General features: G+C 46.3%; 1 protein-coding gene and 1 pseudogene across 1 annotated transcript in view; one reads left to right on the forward strand and one right to left on the reverse strand.

The window, feature by feature from the left end:
* The window catches only part of LOC124552323 (zinc finger A20 and AN1 domain-containing stress-associated protein 9-like), a 134,557-nt gene that overhangs the window by 43,028 nt on the left and 71,046 nt on the right, over window positions 1–20,483 (reverse strand). Inside the window, exon 2 of the mRNA XM_047126595.1 lies at window positions 20,191–20,394. Within this exon, the coding sequence (XP_046982551.1) occupies window positions 20,191–20,394 (204 nt within the window). The remainder of the gene's footprint in view (window positions 1–20,190; window positions 20,395–20,483) is intronic.
* Window positions 17,401–17,518, forward strand: LOC124552785 (annotated as a pseudogene).

Consider the following 20,483-nt stretch of genomic DNA (forward strand, 5'->3'; position numbering starts at 1 on the left):
CAACTTTTGTATCAGGACCTTGATATCTCACACACTAGCACTGGAACGGATCTGACATATCATAGACTGATGTGCCCTAAAGCTGCTTACTAGTAATGTAACCATAAGCAAATTCTAGCTGGAATAAAATAAAATATTAATAAATAAAATAATGAAAGTGATTATATTCTCCTGAATATTTTATGCAATCAACACTGAAGTGTTTATATGATGATGAACTGATGATGATTTTGTATTTAAATTGGTAGTAGATTCCCCAGTCACTACTTAAACAACATTGGTCCACAAAAACAGAGCCCCATTCTATAAACTAAACACAGAATATTCACTAGCGCACAATAAACAAATTTCGCTATTAGAAATTGTATAATCGTGAGTAAATTCCCACAGTCTGTTCAATAACAATTCCAAATTTGGAGCAGAATGACCAGGAGCTACTGCTCACCCACATTTACAAGCCCTTGGTTTCATCACCAAAATTCACAAGGAACACTAAACAAAGAAAATGGAACACTATTTAAATTGTGTACAAGTTAAAATTACAACATGGATGTTAAATGAAAGGTCTTTTGCTCACAGTCCCTCTGAGACTATACAGATTATCCAATATCTAGTGTTTATAGACCTACACAAATAAATAAAACATGGAAATTGCACACACACATTTCCAATAAATGATAAAGAAACTGTTATTAAAACATACCAACAAATGACAAACTGCCTTTTGGCTTCTGTCTCGGGTTCCCGGGTTCGATTCCCGGTGGGGTCAGGGATTTTCTCTGCCTCATGATGACTGGGTGTTGTGTGCTGTCCTTAGGTTAGTTAGGTTTAAGTAGTTCTAAGTTCTAGGGGACTGATAACCACATATGGTAAGTCCCATAGTGCTCAGAGCCATTTGAACCATTTTCTGTCTCGGGTTCTTCGGCCGACATTCATCTAATGATTTTTCTGACGTTCCGCCAGCACGAATGGCTGGCATTGTCAAAGCTTCACCCTCCATTGTCGGTGGTGAACTGGAGCCGAGCTCGCGAGCGCAGACTATATGTACCTGGCGCGCCAACGTCCGAGGGCTTCTCCGCGGTCATTTCTGGTGCGGTTCTCCTCTTGCTACCTGCGACGGTCATTCGCTGCAGTACGGGAAGCCAGGATCCGTTTACCTTAAGGCTTTCCTCTTTCTTGTTCAAACTGTTAGAGTGTTTTTGTATTTCTACAGTTTCTCTGAACAAGCGCGTGTGATAGTGCTTCTCTACAGCCAGAACTTCCGTGTCGGCGAATTTTATTACGTGGTCGGTCTCATTCAGTGCATGCTCTGCCACGGCCGATTTCTCCACCTGCTGCAATGTCGCTTATGCTCTTTGATCCTGGTGTTACTGGATCGTCCAGTCATTCCGACATAAACTTTTCCGCATGTGCATGGTATACGGCATATTCCCGACATTGCAAGTGGGTCTCTTTTCTCCTTCGCCGATCTAAGACACTCTTTGATCTTCCTTGTCGGTTTGAAAATTGTCTTTACGCCATGTTTGCGCAATGTACGGCCGATTCTGTCCGTCACTCTGGGAATGTATGTCAGAAAGGCCGTACCCGACATTTCTTTTTCTGGTTCCTTACTTCGCCGAGTGTTTGGCTCTGTTACACTTCTAATATAATTTGTGGAGTACCCATTGCTCCTATGGACAGTTTCCAGGTGTTGCATTTCTCGTTTGAGGTGTTGTGGCTCACATATTCGTCCTGCTCTCGTTACGAGCGTACTAATCATGCCTCTTTTATGGCTCGGTTGGTGGTTTGATAGTTTGTTCAGAGAAGCTTGTTCAGAGAGGCTGTAGAAATACAAAAACATGTGAACAGTTTGAACAAGAAAGAGGAAAGCCTTAAGGTAAACGGATCCTGGCTTCCCGTACTGCAGTGAATGACTGTCGCAGGTAGCAAGAGGAGAACCGCACCGGAAGAAGCCCTCGGACGTTGGCGCGCCAGGTACATATAGTCTGCGGCAGCGAGCTCGGCTCCAGTTCACCTCCGGAAATGGAGGGTGAAGTTTTGACAATGCCAGCCACTCGTGCTGGCGAAACGTCAGAAAAATCATTAGATGAACGTCGGCCGAAGAACCTGAGACAGAAGCCACAAGGCAGTTTGTCAACAAGTGGCCAGAAAAGCCTTAACAATTTTGTATACCAACAAATAAATGTGGCCTGTTCAATAGCAGTGCCTCTTTGTGCTCTATTCAATGGTGGAATCAAATATTACATTTAAATTACCACTTTCAAGTAACAAGAGTCTTTAATCTAGAACAAATTTCACATTTAATTATATAAACTAGAAATAATGTAATAAGGGAAAGGTACAAGGAATCCCATACTCCGTTCGTGTTCTGTGTAATGTGTGGAGAGTATGATGATCTGGCACATTTAGATAAATAAAAAATTATAAAACATGTAATAGTTCACCAAAAAAATCAATAAATAAAATATATACAGATGTGTGGCATTCAGTTTAACGGCTAGAGTCCTCCACTATCATTTAATACCTTGTCTGTCTAGATTGCATGAAGCATTCAACTATTATTATTCATTTGCTGTTACTACAAAACTTCTGTAGTTCTTGTGACATGAAATAAGTGCCTCAAAACATGCATCTCAGTGCTGTGATTACTCCATTGTGGGTTGTTTTGCTGTATGTTGAAATTTGAATTATTGTTTAACTATATAGTATTTGTAAGTATCTCTAGTCTGCCACACTGTGACAGCTCCCATTCAGCGCCAACACTTCCTGCACATGCTGGTACTCAAGCCAGTGCACACCTCTCACCATTAAGGCCCTGATAAAACCCACAACAGTTGATTGACCTCTTGCCCCAGTTACTGTGGTGCAGCCAAGCCCAACTCGGCACTGCCACATTTTGCCTCCCTCACCTCAACCGAACCAGTGTGTAAGATTGCTAGAGTTCAATATTTTTAGGCCTGTGATAGCTCACCAGCATATCTTTTAAGTTACAATCTGGGGATGTTCCCAGCTCAATATCACTTAGACAATAGAGATTAGTACCATATGTGGAGGAGCACTGTCCAGTTGAAAAATGTCACTATGCTGCCCGCATCTCGTGGTCGTGCGGTAGCGTTCTCGCTTCCCACGCCCGGGTTCCCGGGTTCGATTCCCAGCGGGGTCAGGGATTTTCTCTGCCTCGTGATGGCTGGCTGTTGTGTGATGTCCTTAGGTTAGTTAGGTTTAAGTAGTTCTAAGTTCTAGGGGACTGATGACCACATATGTTAAGTCCCATAGTGCTCAGAGCCATTTTGTCACTATGCTACTGTCTCATGACAGGTAACACTTTAGGACCAAGATGTCTGTGACATACCATTGTGCTATTAGAGTTGGTTGGTTGATTTGGGGGAAGGGACCAAACAGTGAGATGGTTAGAGTCCTTTCAATCACTACCAACTGTGGTCTGAAGTCATACCCTATGGCTCCCCACACCATAACACCAAGAGTGACACCACTGTGCCTCTCCAAAATGAAAATTAAGATGTTTCCACATTGACCCATTTTTGCACACACATTTTTAATATAGAACATGTCATGGGGTTCTTTACAACATACTAGAAAGCTAAAAAATATCAGTCAATGTACACCTATCAGAACAATTGACTGTTAGAGTTTCATTTCTCTGGGATAATTGATTTCAGCGAAAAGGTACATTAGACTGAAAAAACAAGAACTACAGGAAATTCTGTGGAAAGTTTTATTGCACTTACAGTGTCATTAATACATTACTACTTTGTTTATGTTAAAAAAGGAACTTAAAACTCCTGAAAGTACGCTTATGTCTCGTATAACGTTCTGCTACTGGTCCGAGTGTTCTGCATCATCTCTATTAGTAGAATGGGTGAAGGAAGTTACCTCTTAGAACGTCTGTGACAGAGGCACTTCCATTTCATTCTGTACTCGCAAAGGAGTAGTATCACCTAACCTAAAATTTACGCTACTGTTACTACATAAGTGATAATCAACTTCTCTTGTATTTACGACGATTATGTGTGTTCCCTATTGTCTTTCTGCCAGGTCCTCCAAATCTTTTCTTGAAAACTTTGGGGATTGATTTCGGCAATTCTTTGCTCATAAAACAACACGCCGTACATTATTTATATGGCAAACCATTGAATGCGAGACAACAAACAATGAAGCCAATATCTGAAAACTCAAAGTAACGGACAGAAGTATCTAGGTTTATGAATTCAAAGACCATGCCAAGAGCTGCCACAGGGCGAAATATCGGTGTCTCTGATTCTGAAATCTGACATTTGAGCTGACGTCGAGGGCCTTTAAATAAAAATTTCGTCTAAAATACTTCATATTTGCACAAAGTGTGCTTCAAACCATAATACACTACTGGCCATTAAAATTGCTACACCACGAAGATGACGTGCTACCGACGCGAAATTTAACCGACAGGAAGAAGATGCTGTGATATGCAAATGATTAGCTTTTCAGAGCATTCACACAAGGTAGGCGCCTATGGCGACACCTACAACGTGCTGACATGAGGAAAGTTTCCAACCGATTTCTCATACACAAACAGCAGTTGACCGGCGCTGCCTGGTGAAACGTCGTAGTGATGCCTCGTGTAAGGAGGAGAAATGCGTACCATCACGTTTCCGACTTTGATAAAGGTAGGACTGTAGTCTATCACGATTGCAGTTTATCGTATCGCGACATTGCTGCTCGCGTTGGTCGAGATCCAATGAATGTTAGCAGAATATGGAATCCGTGGGTTTAGGAGGGTAATACGGAACGCCTTGCTGGATCCCAACAGTCTCGTATTACTAGCAGTCGAGATGACAGGCATCTTATCCGCATGGCTGTAACGGATCGTGCAGCCACGTCTCGATCCCTGAGTCAACAGATGGGGTCATTTGCAAGACAACAACTATCTGCACGAACAGTTCGATGACGTTCGCAGCAGCATGGACTATCAGCTCGGAGACCATGACTGCAGTTACCCTTGACGCTGCATCACAAACAGGAGCGCCTGCGATGGTGTACTCAACGACGAACCCGGGTGCACGAATGGCAAATCGTCACTTTTTTGGATGAATCCAGGTTCTGTTTACAGCATCATGATGGTCGCATCCGTGTTTGGCGACATCGCGGTGAATGCACATTGGAAGCGTGTATTCGTCATCGCCACACTGAGGTGGTGGTGGTGGTGGTGGTTAGTGTTTAACGTCCCGTCGACAACGAGGTCATTAGAGACGGAGCGCAAGCTCGGGTTAGGGAAGGATGGGGAAGGAAAACGGCCGTGCCCTTTCAAAGGAACCATCCCGGCATTTGCCTGAAACGATTTAGGGAAATCACGGAAAACCTAAATCAGGATGGCCGGAGACGGGATTGAACCGTCGTCCTCCCGAGTGCGAGTCCAGTGTGCTAGCCACTGCGCCACCTCGCTCGGTACCACACTGAGGTGTCACCCGGCGTGATGGTATGGGTGCCATTGGTTACACGTCCCGGTCACCTCTTGTTCGCACTGACGGGACTTTGAACAGTGGACGCTACATTTCAGATGTGTTACGACCCATGGCTCTACCCTTCAAAGAAATGGTTCAAATGGCTCTGAGCACTATGGGACTTAACAGCTGTGGTCATCAGTCCCCTAGAACTTAGAACTACTTAAACCTAACTAACCTAAGGACATCACACACATCCATGCCCGAGGCAGGATTCGAATCTGCGACCGTAGCAGTCGCGCGGTTCCGGACTGAGCGCCTTAACCGCGAGACCACCGCAGCCGGCGCTGTACCCTTCATTCGATCCCTGTGAAACCCTACATTTAAGCAGGATAATGCACGACCGCATGTTACAGGTCTGTACGAGCCTTTCTGGATACAGAAAATGTTCGACTGCTGGCCTGTCCAGCACATTCTCCAGATCTCTCACCAACTGAAAACGTCTGGTCAATGGTGGCTGAGCAACTGGCTCGTCTCCATACGCCAGTCACTACTCTTGATGAACTGCGGTATCGTGTTGAAGCTGCATGGGCAGCTGTACCTGTACACGCCATCCAAGCTTTGTTTGACTCAATGCCCAGGCGTATCAAGGCCGTTATTACTACCAGAGGTGGTTGTTATGGGTACTGATTTCTCAGGATCTATGAACCCAAATTGCGTGGAAATGTAATCACAGTCAGTTCTAGTATAATATATGTGTCCAACGAATACCCGTTTATCATTTGCATTTCTTCTTGGTGTAGCAATTTTAATGGCCAGTAGTGTAATAACAATCAATAAAACAAAATTTCGTATTTTCATGGTTTTCAAGGTATCTACTGCTCTCCAGCCTTCGTAGCTACAGGGTTCCGTTCACTGCAACAACAATTTACATGATTCGTTCCTTATACTCATATACGATCCAGTCATCTTAACGTTGTGAGACGTACAGGAAGAGAGTCAATGAGGTTCTGGAAGGCACCAGTAGGGATGTGGAGCCAAGGTGACTCCAGTCCCATGGGCAGATGCGCTAGTTTCCTCGGTTGAGGATCCGTGGCGCGAACACCAGATCGAGGTGGTCCCACAGATTCTCGACTGGATATTTGGTGGCCGGGGGAGAGCTGTAAACACATCGTGGTGCTCTTCGCGCCCGCATCTCGTGGTCGTGCGGTAGCGTTCTCACTTCCCACGCCCGGGTTCCCGGGTTCGATTCCCGGCGGGGTCAGGGATTTTCTCTGCCTCGTGATGGCTGGGTGTTGTGTGCTGTCCTTAGGTTAGTTAGGTTTAAGTAGTTCTAAGTTCTAGGGGACTTATGACCACAGCAGTTGAGTCCCATAGTGCTCAGAGCCATTTGGTGCTCTTCGAACGACGCACGCACACTGAGAGCTGCGTGACACTTTGCATTGTCCTGCTGGTAGATGCCATCGTGATAAGGAAAAACAGTCTGCCGGCAGGGGTTGATATCATCTGCATGCTTGTGTTGATCTATTGCGCCTTCCAGAATGACGAGATCACCTAGGGAATACAACGAAAACATGCTCCAGAAAATAGTGCTACTTCGTCCGGTCGGGACAGAACGTACACGCCAACGGCGATTGCCGATGGAGCATAAAGTGTGACTCATCTGAAAAGACCACCTGTCACCACTCAGTGGATGTCTGGTTGCGGTATTGGCGTGCACATTCCAGGACATTCCAGCACATTCCAGCCGTCGAACGGCAGTCAGCACGGGTGCATGAACCAGGCGCCTACTGCAGAAGCCCACACTCAGGAACGTTTGCTCAACAGTCGTTGAGGAGACACTGCTGGTAGCCCCTTGGTTCATCAGTTGCTCAACAGTTGCACAGCCATTCACCTGCAAACCTGCTGCCGTTCACCTCTGTCATCTATGACCCGCGGTGCACTCCAGTTGTCTCGGCGCCCACTGTAGATAGCGCAGTTTTGCCATGCACGGTATACGCTATGGGATCAAAACTATCCGGACATCTGGCTGAAAATGACATACAAGTTCGTGGCGCCCCACACCGGTAATGCTGGGATTCAGTATGGTGTTGGCCTTTCCTTAGCCTGGATGACAGCTTCCACTCTCGCAAGCATACGTTCAGTCAGGTGTTGGAAGCTTTCATGGTGAATGGCAGCCCATTCGTCACGGAGTGCTGCACTGAGAAGAGGTATCGATGTCGGTAGGTGAGGAATGGCACGAATCCCCAAGGTGCCCTATAGAATTCAGGTGAAGACTCTGTGCAGGCCAGTTCATTACAGGGATGTTATTGTCGTGTAAGCACTCCGCCACAGGCCGTGCATTATGAACAGGTGCTCGATTGTGTTGAAAGATTCAATCGCCATCCCCGAATTGCTCTTCAAATGTAGGAAGCAAGACGGTGCTCAAAACATCGAGGTAGGCCTGTGATGTGATAGTGCCACGCAGAACAACATGGCTTGCAAGCCATGAAAAAATCGACGACACCGTAACACCACGGCCTCCGATTTTTACTGTTGGCACTACACACGTTCGCAGATGACGTTCACCGGAAATTCGTCATACCCACACCCTGCTGTCGGATCGCCACTCCACACAAAATTTTTCCACTGTTCAATGGTCCAATGTTTACGCTCCTTACACCAAGCGAGGCGTCGTTTGGCATTTACCGGCGTGACATGTGGCTTATGAGCAGCCGCTCGACCATAAAATCCAAGTTTTCTCACCTCCTGCCTAACTGTCACAGTACTTGCAGTGGATCCTGATGCAGTATGGATTTCCTGTCTGGTGGTCTGGATAGATGCCTGCCTATTACACATAATGACCCTCTTCAACGGTCGGCAGTCTCTGTCAGTCAACAGACGAGATCGGTCTGTACACTTTTGTGCTGTACGTGTCCCTTCACGTTTCCACTTCACCGTCACATCCGAAACAGTGGACCTAGGGATGTTTAGGACTGTAGAAATCTTGCGTAGAGACGTATGACACAGGTGACACCCAATCACCTGACCTCGTTCGAAGTCTGTGAGTTACCCGGAGCACCCCATTCTGCTCTCTCACGATGTCTAATGACTGCTGAGGTCGCTGATATGGAGTACTTGACAGTAGGTGACAGCACAATGCACCTAATATGGAAAACGTATGTTTTTGGGGGTGTCTGGATACTTTTGATGGCATAGTGCACTTTAACCGCGGTGGCACGCGAACAGTCTACAAACTTAGAAATGTTTCCACCCTTGGCCCGAAAGCCAATGATCGTGTCCCTCCGGACGTCAGGTAAATCGCTCCGTTTCCGCACTACGACGACTGCATTGTTTTCCGTGTGCCCCTGCACTCACTTTACATACCCTTCACTACTGGTGTTGCCACCGACAGTTTGAGTTTTTATTGCACGTTGACGTCGAACATAGGAGGCGGTAACATTAATGTGACTCCACCGTGTGTTTCTGTTGTTGTGTTTACTTACGTTCTCATACCACAGTGGCGGCAATGACTTATAACATTCAATAGACTCTAATGAGAAAGCTGTTTCGTTTTGCTTTGAACTCACTTTTCAACTTGAATCAACAACAACAATGACGACAACGAACAGCGAACACAAATACGCCCAGAGCCTGTAGACTGCCAAGGATATTGTCGTTATTGTTCACTGACTGCACATTTACAGCCAGCGCAATGTTACGTCAAAAGTTTTTGACGTGATCAATATCATTACACAGTCTCCGTGAAGCGAAATTCGCGCACTCGGGCTTCTCAGCGCGACTCCTTACATGCTAGCGATAAAAAAATGTCTGCCACAATTTCGTCTGGCGAGTACATCCAACAGAAAAAGGACGTTAAAGAGTGTCAATCTGGCAACACTGTAACCACATGTATGGTAATTAACTCTGTCAGCACATATTACTTATGCTGTACAGTTGGTGCAGTGGATATAGTTTTTGGGTTAGCATGCAGGAGGTCAATGGTTCGATCCTGGTTTGAGACGTATGTTTTTAATTTGGTAAATGTAGTCCAGATGGTACGATAACGCATCTTAATCGTCAACAACGACTGCAGTGAGCCCTCTAGAAAGCATTTACACCTACATGCTACAATCGTAGAAATGGAAGATCGGTCAGCTTTTAAAGCAGCCTTTTTTTATTTGCTAATTACATTCTGACATTTCATACTGTAATATACACCGTTTCTTAGGTCACATGTATCCTAAATTTACAATTTGTAGCGCTGAACATAACAAATACGTGGTTAGACAAATATGTAATAGACAGTTGAAACAAATGACCTGTCATAGGACAGAATAACTACAAAAACAATATCAGTTTCGAGATGCTAAAGATGATAGTACATTACAATGATACAACATGTACTTATCATTTATACTTCATGTAATATGGAAGCTCAGACGTCGCACATTAGCAACCAGCGACAGTAATAATGTCAAAATTGATGACCGCATGACCTTTAAAACAGAATACTTTGTCCTCAGAACAACAAATGCTTTAAGCGACCTCCCTGTACGTCCAAACGCATTCATAACAAAGTAACACAATCCCAGTGCCTCGGCCGGCCGAAGTGGCCGCGCGGTTCTGGCGCTGCAGTCTGGAACCGCGAGACCGCTACGGTCGCAGGTTCGAATCCTGCCTCGGGCATGGATGTGTGTGATGTCCTTAGGTTAGTTAGGTTTAACTAGTTCTAAGTTCTAGGGGACTAATGACCTCAGCAGTTGAGTCCCATAGTGCTCAGAGCCATTTGAACCATTTGAACCCAGTGCCTCAGTGAAATGCAACACACCAAACTTCCCAATTTGTTAACAAGAGACAGTGATGTCTTTTCAGACAAACCTGGAGTTATCATGGGCTACCAATACAATATGGAGGTAGTTCTACACAAAATCTACTGCACTCCTATGTACCGCATCCTGTGGACAAAGACCAACTTGAGGCAGGAGATACGAAAATACTGGATTCGAAAGTAATTGAAACGTCATTATCCCCATACAGTAGACAATTGCTGGCAGTAAGCAAGCCTACTGGACAAGTACACTTTGTTCTCGATGAATGAGAAATAAACAAAGTAATCATACCAGTACAAACAAGACAAGAAATGTTCGATGAGGAAATACAAAAATTTTATGGATTAATGATATTCGACTAGTATAGATCTTTGTCTTCTTATTGGCAGATTTTGCTAACAGAAAATTTCAGATGTCAAACTTATGCTACACTTTGGCTTAAATGTTAGCACTGGTGTGTTCATTACAGCGCTGGACAATGAGTTGGTGCCAGAGTTACAGTTTACGTAGATGATCAGTCAGCAGTAGCCAACCGAGACAGATGCAGCAACAGGAAAGTAACCGCATTTGTCATTTACGAGTTCCTAACCAGGAGCGAATTTTATTATATCATCTGTGTGCTTTAATAGTTTAGTTTCTTGTGTTTTTGGTGTAAATTTTATATCTAATAGCCACAGGTGTCGCGTTATCTACAATTTCCTCATCAGGGGCAAATATTTAGTTTCACCTGAGTGCTTCGGTAGATAGGTTTTTGAATATCTGCGTATTACTAGACACAGTTCGTGCATTTTCGTCAGGGTCCATAGTAAAGTTGCGCAGTACGTGCCGATAGTCCGTTTATCTGCTCAGTTTAGTTTTCCATGGCCTTTAGTATGGACAGGGACTGCGATTTTTGTGTGCGGATGCGAGCTGAGTTGGTGACACTTCGCTCTCAGCTTCAGGCTGTGATGGCTTCGATTACACAGCTTGAGGCTGCAGTGGATGGGCACCACTGTTGTGGGCCGGCCGTGGGGATGCAACGGACGTCCAGCACGTCCGAGTCCTCCGATCGGTTCTCACCGGTAGCCAACCCAGTTACTGCTTGCACTGAGGCTGACCCCTCACCGGTGGTCGAGTGGGAGGTCGCCCCGGGACGAAGCAGGCGGCGAAAGACTTCCCAGGCGGCCGCATGTAAGGCCTCCCCGGTTTGTCTGACAAACAGGTTCCAGGTGCCGTCTGTGGCTGACACTGTCGTTGAGCCAGATGCTGTCGCCTGTCCTGTTTCAAATGAAACCACTCAGCCTGCAAGATCTGGGCAATCACAGAGGCTGGGATTATTGGTAGTTGGGCGCGTTATGGGGCCCCTTAGGGACTTGGCTGACAAGAAGGGTAAGAAATCCAATGTGCACTCCGTATGCATAACGGCTGGAGTCATTCCAGATGTGGAAATGGTCCTCCCGGATGCCATGAAGAGCACAGGGTGCAGCCAACTGTAGGTGTTGGCTCACGTCGGTACCAATGATGTGTGTCACTGTGGATCAGAAGAGTTTCTCTCTGGTTTCGAGCGTCCAACAGAAGTGGTAAAGGCTGCCAGTCTTGTTTGCAAGATGAAAGCAGAGCTGACCATTTGCAGCATAGTCGACAGGACCGATTGCAGACCTCTGGTACAGAGCCGAGTTGAGGGTCTGAATGAAAGGCTCAGACGGCTCTGCGAACTTGTAGGCAGCAGATTCCTCGACCTGCGCCAAAGGGTGATTGGGTTTCGGGTTCCGCTGACTAGGTCAGGTGTCCACGAGACGCAGGAGGCGGCTACACGGGTAGCAGAGGCTGTGTGGCGTGGACTGAGCGGTTTTTTAGGTTAGAGGGTCTCGGGAAAACACAAGAAGTGCTTCAGTCACAAAGGGTGCAGGTTGAACACAGGAAAAATGTAGATACAGGAGCCATTGGTATAACAGTTGTAAATTGTCGTAACTATGTTGGGAAAGTACCAGAGCTCCAAACGCTAATAGAAAGCACTGATGCTCAAATCGTTACAGGCACTGAAAGCTGGCTAATGCCGGATATAAGCTCAACCGAAATTTTTGCGAAGGACCTAACGGTGTTCCGAAAGGACAGGGTAAACACGGTTGGTTGTGGCGTGTTTGTTGCTGTCAGAAGTAGTTTAACTTGTCGCGAAATTGAAGTAGATACTTCCTGTGAGTTAGTATGGGCAGTGGTCATTGTTGGCAACCGGAATAAAATATTGATTGGATCCTTTTACCGACCTCCCAATCCAGATGATACAGTTGCTGAAAGGTTCAAAGAAAGCTTGAGTCTGATTTGAAACACGTACCCGACTCATGCGATAATAGTTGGTGGTGACTTTAATTTACCCTCGATATGATGGCGAAAATACATGTGCAATTCCGGAGGTATGCATAAAATATAATCCGAAATTATGCTACTCACATCTTCTGAAAATTATTCCGAGCAGTTAGTTCATGAGCACACGCGAATAGTAAACGGTTGTGAAAACACACTTGACCTCCTAGCAACAAATAATCGCGACTTAATAACGAGCATGAAAAACGATTCAGGGATTATTGAACGCAGGGTTGTCATAGCGAGATTGAACACTGTAATTACCAAAATAAAATATCGCGTCGTGTTGTCTAAATATTGTTTGCGTGCAAAGTCGAACGTGCAATTCTTCTCGTGCAGCCCGGGTTAACACTTGTAACCACATTTAGTAGTTAGAGCCTCAAGTACACTACTGGCCATTAAAATTGCTACACCAAGAAGAAATGCAGATGATAAACGGGTATTCATTGGACAAATATATTATACTAGAACTGACATGTGATTACATTTTTACGCAATTTGGGTGCATAGATCGTGAGAAATCAGTACCCAGAACAACCACCTCTGGCCGTAATAACGGCCTTGATACGCCTGGGCATTGAGTCAAACAGAGCTTGGATGGCGTGTACAGGTACAGCTGCCCATGCAGCTTCAACAAATCACAGATCATCAAGAGTAGTGACTGGCGTATTGTGACGAGCCAGTTACTCGGCCACCATTGACCAGATGGTTTCAGTTGGTGAGAAATCTGGAGAATGTGCAGGCCAGAGCAGCAGTCGAACATTTTCTGTGTCCAGAAAGGCCCGTACAGGACCTGCAACATGCGGTCGTGCATTATGCTGCTGAAATGTAGGGTTTCGCAGAGATCGAATGAAGGGTAGAGCCACGGGTAGTAACACATCTGAAATGTAACGTCCACTGTTCAAAGTGCCGTCACTGCGAACAAGAGGTGCCCGAGACGTGTAACCAATGGCACACCTTACCATCACACCGGGTGATACACCAGTTTGGCGTTGACGAATACACTTTCCCAATGTGCATTCACTGCGATGTCGCCAAACACGGATGCGACCATCATGATGATGTAAACAGAACCTGGATACATCCGAAAAAATGACGTTTTGCCATTCGTGCACCCAGGTTCGTCGTTGAGTACACCATTGCAGGCGCTCCTGTCTGTGATGTAGCGTCAAGGGTAACCGCAGCCATGGTCTCCGAGCTGATGATAGTCCATGCTGCTGCAAACGTCATCGAACTGTTAGTGCAGATGGTTGTTGTCTTGCAAATGTCCCCATCGGTTGACTCAGGAATCGAGACGTGGCTGCACGATCCGTTACAGCCATACGGATAAGATGCCTGTCATCTCGACTGCTAGTGATACGAGGCCGTTGGAGTCCAGCACGGCGTTCCATATTACCCTCCTGAACCCACCGATTCCATATTCTGCTGACAGTCATTGGATCTCGACCAACGCGAGCAGCTATGTCGCGATACGATAAACCGCAATCGCGATAGGCTACAATCCGACCTTTATCATAGTCGGAAACGTGATGGAACGCATTTCTCCTCCTTACACGAGGCATCACAACAACGTTTCACCAGGCAACGCCGGTCAACTGCTGTTTGTGTATGATAAATCGGTTGGAAACTTTCCTCATGTCAGCACGGTGTAGGTGTCGCCACCGGCGCCGATCTTGTGTAAATGCTCTGGAAAGCTAATCATTTGCATATCACAACTTCTTCTTCCTGTCGGTTAAATTTCGCGGCTGTAAAACGTCATCTTCGTGGTGTAGCAATTTTAATGGCCAGTAGTGTACTTTCAGAAATTTAGACGTGCCAGTTCGAATGATTCTTTTGATACACCCTGTATTGCGTCTCAAATGTCATATATGTTAAATAATGTGACAAGTGAAGAAAACAGTATAAATTAAAAAGTAAACGTTGGTAGGTTTCGAACCGTCGCCTCATCCACCACCCTCTTATGAAGCGCTGACGCTAACCATTTCATCACAATGACTCCTCTCAAATGTATGAGGAATATAATAGATGCGTAAAGCTTCTTTAGCGATTTTCTTCGAATTGCCAGAGGGGTGCACCTTACTACGCTGAAGCGCCAAAGATACTGGTATAGGCATGCGTATTCAAATACAGAGAGTTGAAAACAGAATACGGCGCTGCGGTCGGCAACGACTATATAAGACAACAAGTGTCTGGCGCAGTTGTTATATTGGTTACCGCTGCTACAATGACAGATTATGAAGATTTATGTGAGTATGAACGTAGCGTTGTAGTCGGTGCACGAGCGATTGGACACAGCATCTCCGAGGCAGCGATGAAGTGCGGATTTTCCCGTACAACCATTTCACAAGGGTACCGTGAATATCAGGAATCCGGTAAAATATCAAATCTCCGACATCGCTGCGGCCGGAAAAAATTCCTGCACGATCGAGGCCAACGACGACTGAAGAGAATCGTTCAACATGACAGAAGTGCAACCCTTCCGCAGATTGTTGCAGGTTTCAATGCTGGGCCATCAACAAGTGTCTGGGTGCGAACCATTCAACGGAACATAATCTATATCGGCTTTCGGGGGGGTACCCTTGATGACTGCACGACGCAAAGCTATACAACTCGCCCGGGACCGTCCACACCGACATTGGACTGTTGATGACTGGAAAGATGTTGTCTGGTCGGACGAGTCTCTTTACAAATTGTATCGAGCGGATGGACGTATAAGGGTACGAAGACAATCTCATGAATCCATGGAACCTGCATGTTGGCAAGGGACTGTTCCATGTGGTGGAGGCTCTGTAATGGTGTGGGACGTGTCCAGTTGGGGTGATATGCAACCAATGATACGTCTAGATACGACTCTGACAGGTGACGCGTACGTAAGCACTCTGTCTGATCTCCTGCATTTTTTCATGTCCATTGTGCACTCCGATGGAGTTGGGAAATTCCAGCAGGACAATGCGACACCCCCCGCGCTCAGAATTGCTGCAGAGTGGCTGCAGGAACACTCTTCTGAGTTTAAACACTTCCGCTGGCCACTAGTCTCCCTAGACATGAACATTATTGAGCATATCCGGGATGTCTTGCAACGCACTGTTCAGACGAGATGTCCACCCCCACGTAGTCTTTGCGGATTTATGGACAGCACTGCAGGATTCATGGTGTCACTTCCCTCCAACACTCCAACAATATTTCAGACATTAATCGAGTCCATGCCACGTCGTGTTGCGGCACATCTGCTTGCTCGCTAGGACCCTACACAATAATGGGTAGGTGTACCAGTTTCTTTGGCTCTTCAGTGTACTTGCACATATCTACATATCTACATATATACTCCGCTAGTCACCAAGCGGTGTGTGGCGGAGGGCACAATTCGCGCTAAAGTCATATTTACCTCCCTCTGTTCCACTCGCGGATCGAGCGAGGCAAAAACGACTGTCTGAGCGCATCAGTACGAGCTCTTATTTCCCTTATCTTTGAATGATGATCATTACGCGATTTGAAAGTTGGTGGTAATAATATATGCTCTACATCCTCGGTGAAGATTTGATTTCGGAATTTAGTGAGCGGCCCCTTCTGTTTAGCGCGTCGTCTATCTGCAAGTGTGTCCCACTTCAAACTTTCTATGAGATTTGTAATGCTCTCGCGATGGCTAAATGTACCAGTCACGAATCTTGCCGCTCTTCTTTTCTTCTCAATCTCTTGAATCAGACCCAACTGGTAAGGGTCCTATACAGACGAACAATACTCCAAGACTGGACGAACTAGCGTATTGTAAGCTATTTCCTTTGTTGAAGGACTGCATGGCTTCAGGATTCTACCAATAAACCGCAACCTAGAGTTCGCTTTACCCGTTACTTGTGTAATCTGATCATTTCGAATAGTGACACCCAGATACTTGACTGATGTTACCGCTTGCAAAGACTGACCATTTATTTTGTACTCATACATTAATGGGGATTTTCGCCTTGTTATACGCAGTAGGCTACACTTAGGAATACTGAGAGATAACTGCCAGTCATTATACCACGCATTTATTTTCTGCAAATCCTCATTGATTTGTTCACAACTTTCGTGTGATACTACTTTCCTGTAGACTACAGCATCATCGGCAAACAGTCTAAGGCCGCTGTCAATACCATCAACAGATCGTGTTTTCCTTTTTTAATGAACTAGTAAAGGTGTAAACGTTTGAAGTAAATCCGTGATCCAAGCGTCGTGGTCTCCCCTTGTGAGATAGTTATGCAGTGTTTCGCTAATAGCAACTCGCTTTTCAAGCGATCGACGAGTCCAGGATGTTCTTCGCTATTTTCTCTGCCTTTCTTCGACTATCGCGCAGATATTTTACGAGTGTTCATTTTCGTAAACGAATGTGTTTTTTAGTCGCCAGATGCGGCCGAAAACTGCCGCTGGAGGAAGCTGAGCGTCTGATCGTTTCAGAGTGTGCAGCAACCGTGACGGACACCACATGTCCACGAGACTCAGAGGGCCATAGACACGGGTTCCCAGGTAGATGCCGTGTTTCTTGACTTCCGCAAGGCGTTCGATACAGTTCCCCACAGTCGTTTAATGAACAGAGCATATGGACTATCAGACCAACTGTGTGAGTGAGTTGAAGAGTTCCTAGATAACAGAACGCAGCATGTCATTCTCAATGGAGAGAAGTCCTCCGAAGTAAGAGTGATTTCAGATGTGCCGCAGGAGAGTGTTGTAGGACCGTTGCTATTCACAATATACAAAAATGACCTTGTGGATAACATCGGAAGTTCACTGAGGCTTTTGTGGATAATGCTGTAGTATATGGAGAGGTTGTAACAATGGGCAACGGCCTTGCCGCAGTGGATACACCGGTTCCCGTGAGATCACCGAAGTTAAGCGCTGTCGAGCGTGGTCGGCACTTGGATGGGTGACCATCCAGGCCGCCACGCGCTGTTGCCAGTTATCGGGGTGCACTCAGCCTCGTGATACCAATTGAGGAGCTACTCGACCGAATAGTAGCGGCTTCGGTCAAGAATACCATCATAACGGCCGTGAGAGAGGTGTGCTGACACCAGACCCCTTCTATCCGCATCCTCCACTGAGGATGACACGGCAGTCGGATGGTCCCGGTAGGCCACTCGTGGCCTGAAGTCGGAGTGCTTTTTTTTGTAACAATGGAAAATTGTACTGAAATGCAGGAGGATCTGCAACAAATTGACGCATGGTGTAGGGAATGGCAATTGAAACTCAATGTAGACGAGTGTAATGTGCTGCGAATACATAGAAAGGAAGATCCTTTATCATTTAGCCACATTATAGCAGGTCAGCAACTGGAAGCAGTTAATTCCATAAATTATCTGGGAGTAGGCATTAGGAGTGATTTAAAGTGGAATGATTATATAAAGTTGATCGTCGGTAAAGCAGATGCCAGACTGAGATTCATTGGAAGAATGCTAAGGAAATGCAATCCGAAAACAAAGGAAGTAGGTTACAAAATGGTTCAAATGGCTCTGAGCACTATGGAACTTAAATTCTGAGGTCATCAGTCCCCTAGAACTTAGAACTACTTAAACCTAACTAACCTAAGGACATCACACGCATCCATGCCCGAGGAACGGTCGCGCTATTCCAGACTGTAGCGCCTAGAACCGCTCGGCCACCTCGGCCGGCAAGTATGTTACAGTACACTTGTTCGCCCACAGCTTGACTATTGCTCACCAGTGTGCGATCCGTAACAGATAGGGTTGATACAAGAGATAGAGAAGATCCAACGGAGAGCAGTGCGCTTCGTTACAGGATCATTTAGTAATCACGAAAGCGTTACGGAGATGATAGATAAACTCCAGTGGAAGACTCTGCAGGAGAGACGCTCAGTAGCTCGGTACGGGCTTTTGATGAAGTTTCGAGAACATACCTTCACTGAGGAGTCAAGCAGTATATTGCTCCCTTCTACGTATATCTCGCGAAGAGACCATGAGGATAAAATCAGAGAAATTAGAGCCCACACAGAGGCATACCGACAATCTTTCTTTCATGTACAATACGAGACTGGAATAGGAGGGAGAACCGATAGAGGTACTCAAATGGTTCAAATGGCTCTGACAAGGGAACCTCCCCATCGCACCCCCCTCAGATTTAGTTATAAGTTGGCACAGTGGATAGGCCTTGAAAAACTGAACACAGATCAATCGAGAAAACAGGAAGAAGTAGTGTGGGAATATGAAAAAAATAAGCAAAATATACAAACTGAGTAGTCCATGGGCAAGAGGCAACATCAAGGATAATATGAGCTCAGGAGCGCCGTGGTCCCGTGGTTAGCGTGAGCAGCTGCGGAACGGAGAGGTCCTTGGTTCAAGTCTTCCCTCCAGTGAAAAGGTTACGTTCTCTTTTTTCGCAAAGTTATGATGTGTCCGTTCGTTCATTGACGTCTCTGTTCACTGTAATAAGTTTAGTGTCTGTGTTTTGCGACCGCACCGGAAAACCGTGCGATTAGTAGACGAAAGGACGTGCCTCTCCAATGGGAACCGAAAAATCTGATCGCAAGATCAACCGATTCCTCCACAGGAAAACACGTCTGTTATATTCTATACGACACTGGTGACGGCATGTGCGTCACATGATAGGAATATGTTGTCGACCCACCTAACTTGTACACTTGGCGAATGGGTAAAAAGATTTTTCTACCTTTCCCGATTTAGGTTTTCTTGTGGATGTGATAATCGCTCCCAAAAAACTGCAACAAATGAATGCAACAGTTTCACAGTCGTACAGTTTTCCCTGTGCTCTGTCCAAACATATGTTTCTAACGTTTTCAATTTTTTCCGTGTGTAGACCGTTAAATCCTGCATATGTCCAAGCAAATCTGAACATGTCCTGGAATTTTGGAGAGCGAAGTTGATTATGTGTGAGTGCCTGAAGTTTGATAATTGTCTGAAAATAAAAAATTAAACTTTTCGTCCGAGGGAGACTTGAACCAAGGACCTTTCCTTCCGCAGCTGCTCACGCTAACCACGGGACAACGGCGTTCCCGAGCTCACGCTATCCTTTATGTTGCCTATCTTGCACATCGACTACTCAGTTTGTATATTTTGCTTATTTTTTTCATAGTCCCACACTACTTCTTCCTGTTTTCTCGATTGATCTGTGTTCAGTTTTTCAAGGCCTATCCACTGTGCCAACTTATAACTAAATCTGAGGGGGGTGCGATGGGGAGGTTCCCTTGTGAGCACTATGGGACTTAACTTCTGAGGTCATCAGTCGCCTAGAACTTAGAACTAATTAAACCTAACAAATCTAAGGACATCACACACATCAATGACCGACGCAGGATTCGAACCTGCGACCGTAGCGGTCACTCGGCTCCAGACTGCAGCACCTAGAACCGCACGGCCACTCTGGCCGGCAGAGGTACTCAAAGTACCCTCCGCCACACACCGTCAGGTGGCTTGCGGAGTATGGACGTAGATGTAGGTGTAGATGTGTGACGGGCTTTGTGATGAGCAACGTGTTCCGGGTAAGGACGGTTTTAGGTCTCTTCGAGTCCCGGGCCGACGCACCGTTTCGACGTGTAGTTTGACCGTGTTGCGAGCTGCTGCACCGTCGGAGCTACGCTAGGCCGCGCCGGGTGCTACCTGTGGAGGTCGGCCGAGTAGCCTGCCGACGCCGGGCGCCGCGACGCCAGTGGACGCCGCGCCGGTCGATGTGGCGGCGTGGCACGCGCTCATCTGGCGGCGCCATTGTGCTCGCTGATTGTCGAGGCGCGCCCGATACGTCCCCGCGGGGGGCCGCGCCGACGAGGCGGCGGCCGTCCGGCCCCACTCCAGGGCTGCCTGCCACTGCTTTGGCAAAAAAATCAAAATCGAGCATCACTCGGAAGATTTGTCCTTTCTCGACCAAGCGTGCTGCCTCCGCAGGTCCACTTCAC

This window comes from Schistocerca americana, chromosome 10 (genome assembly GCF_021461395.2).
Source record: "Schistocerca americana isolate TAMUIC-IGC-003095 chromosome 10, iqSchAmer2.1, whole genome shotgun sequence".
NCBI lineage: Eukaryota > Metazoa > Arthropoda > Insecta > Orthoptera > Acrididae > Schistocerca > Schistocerca americana.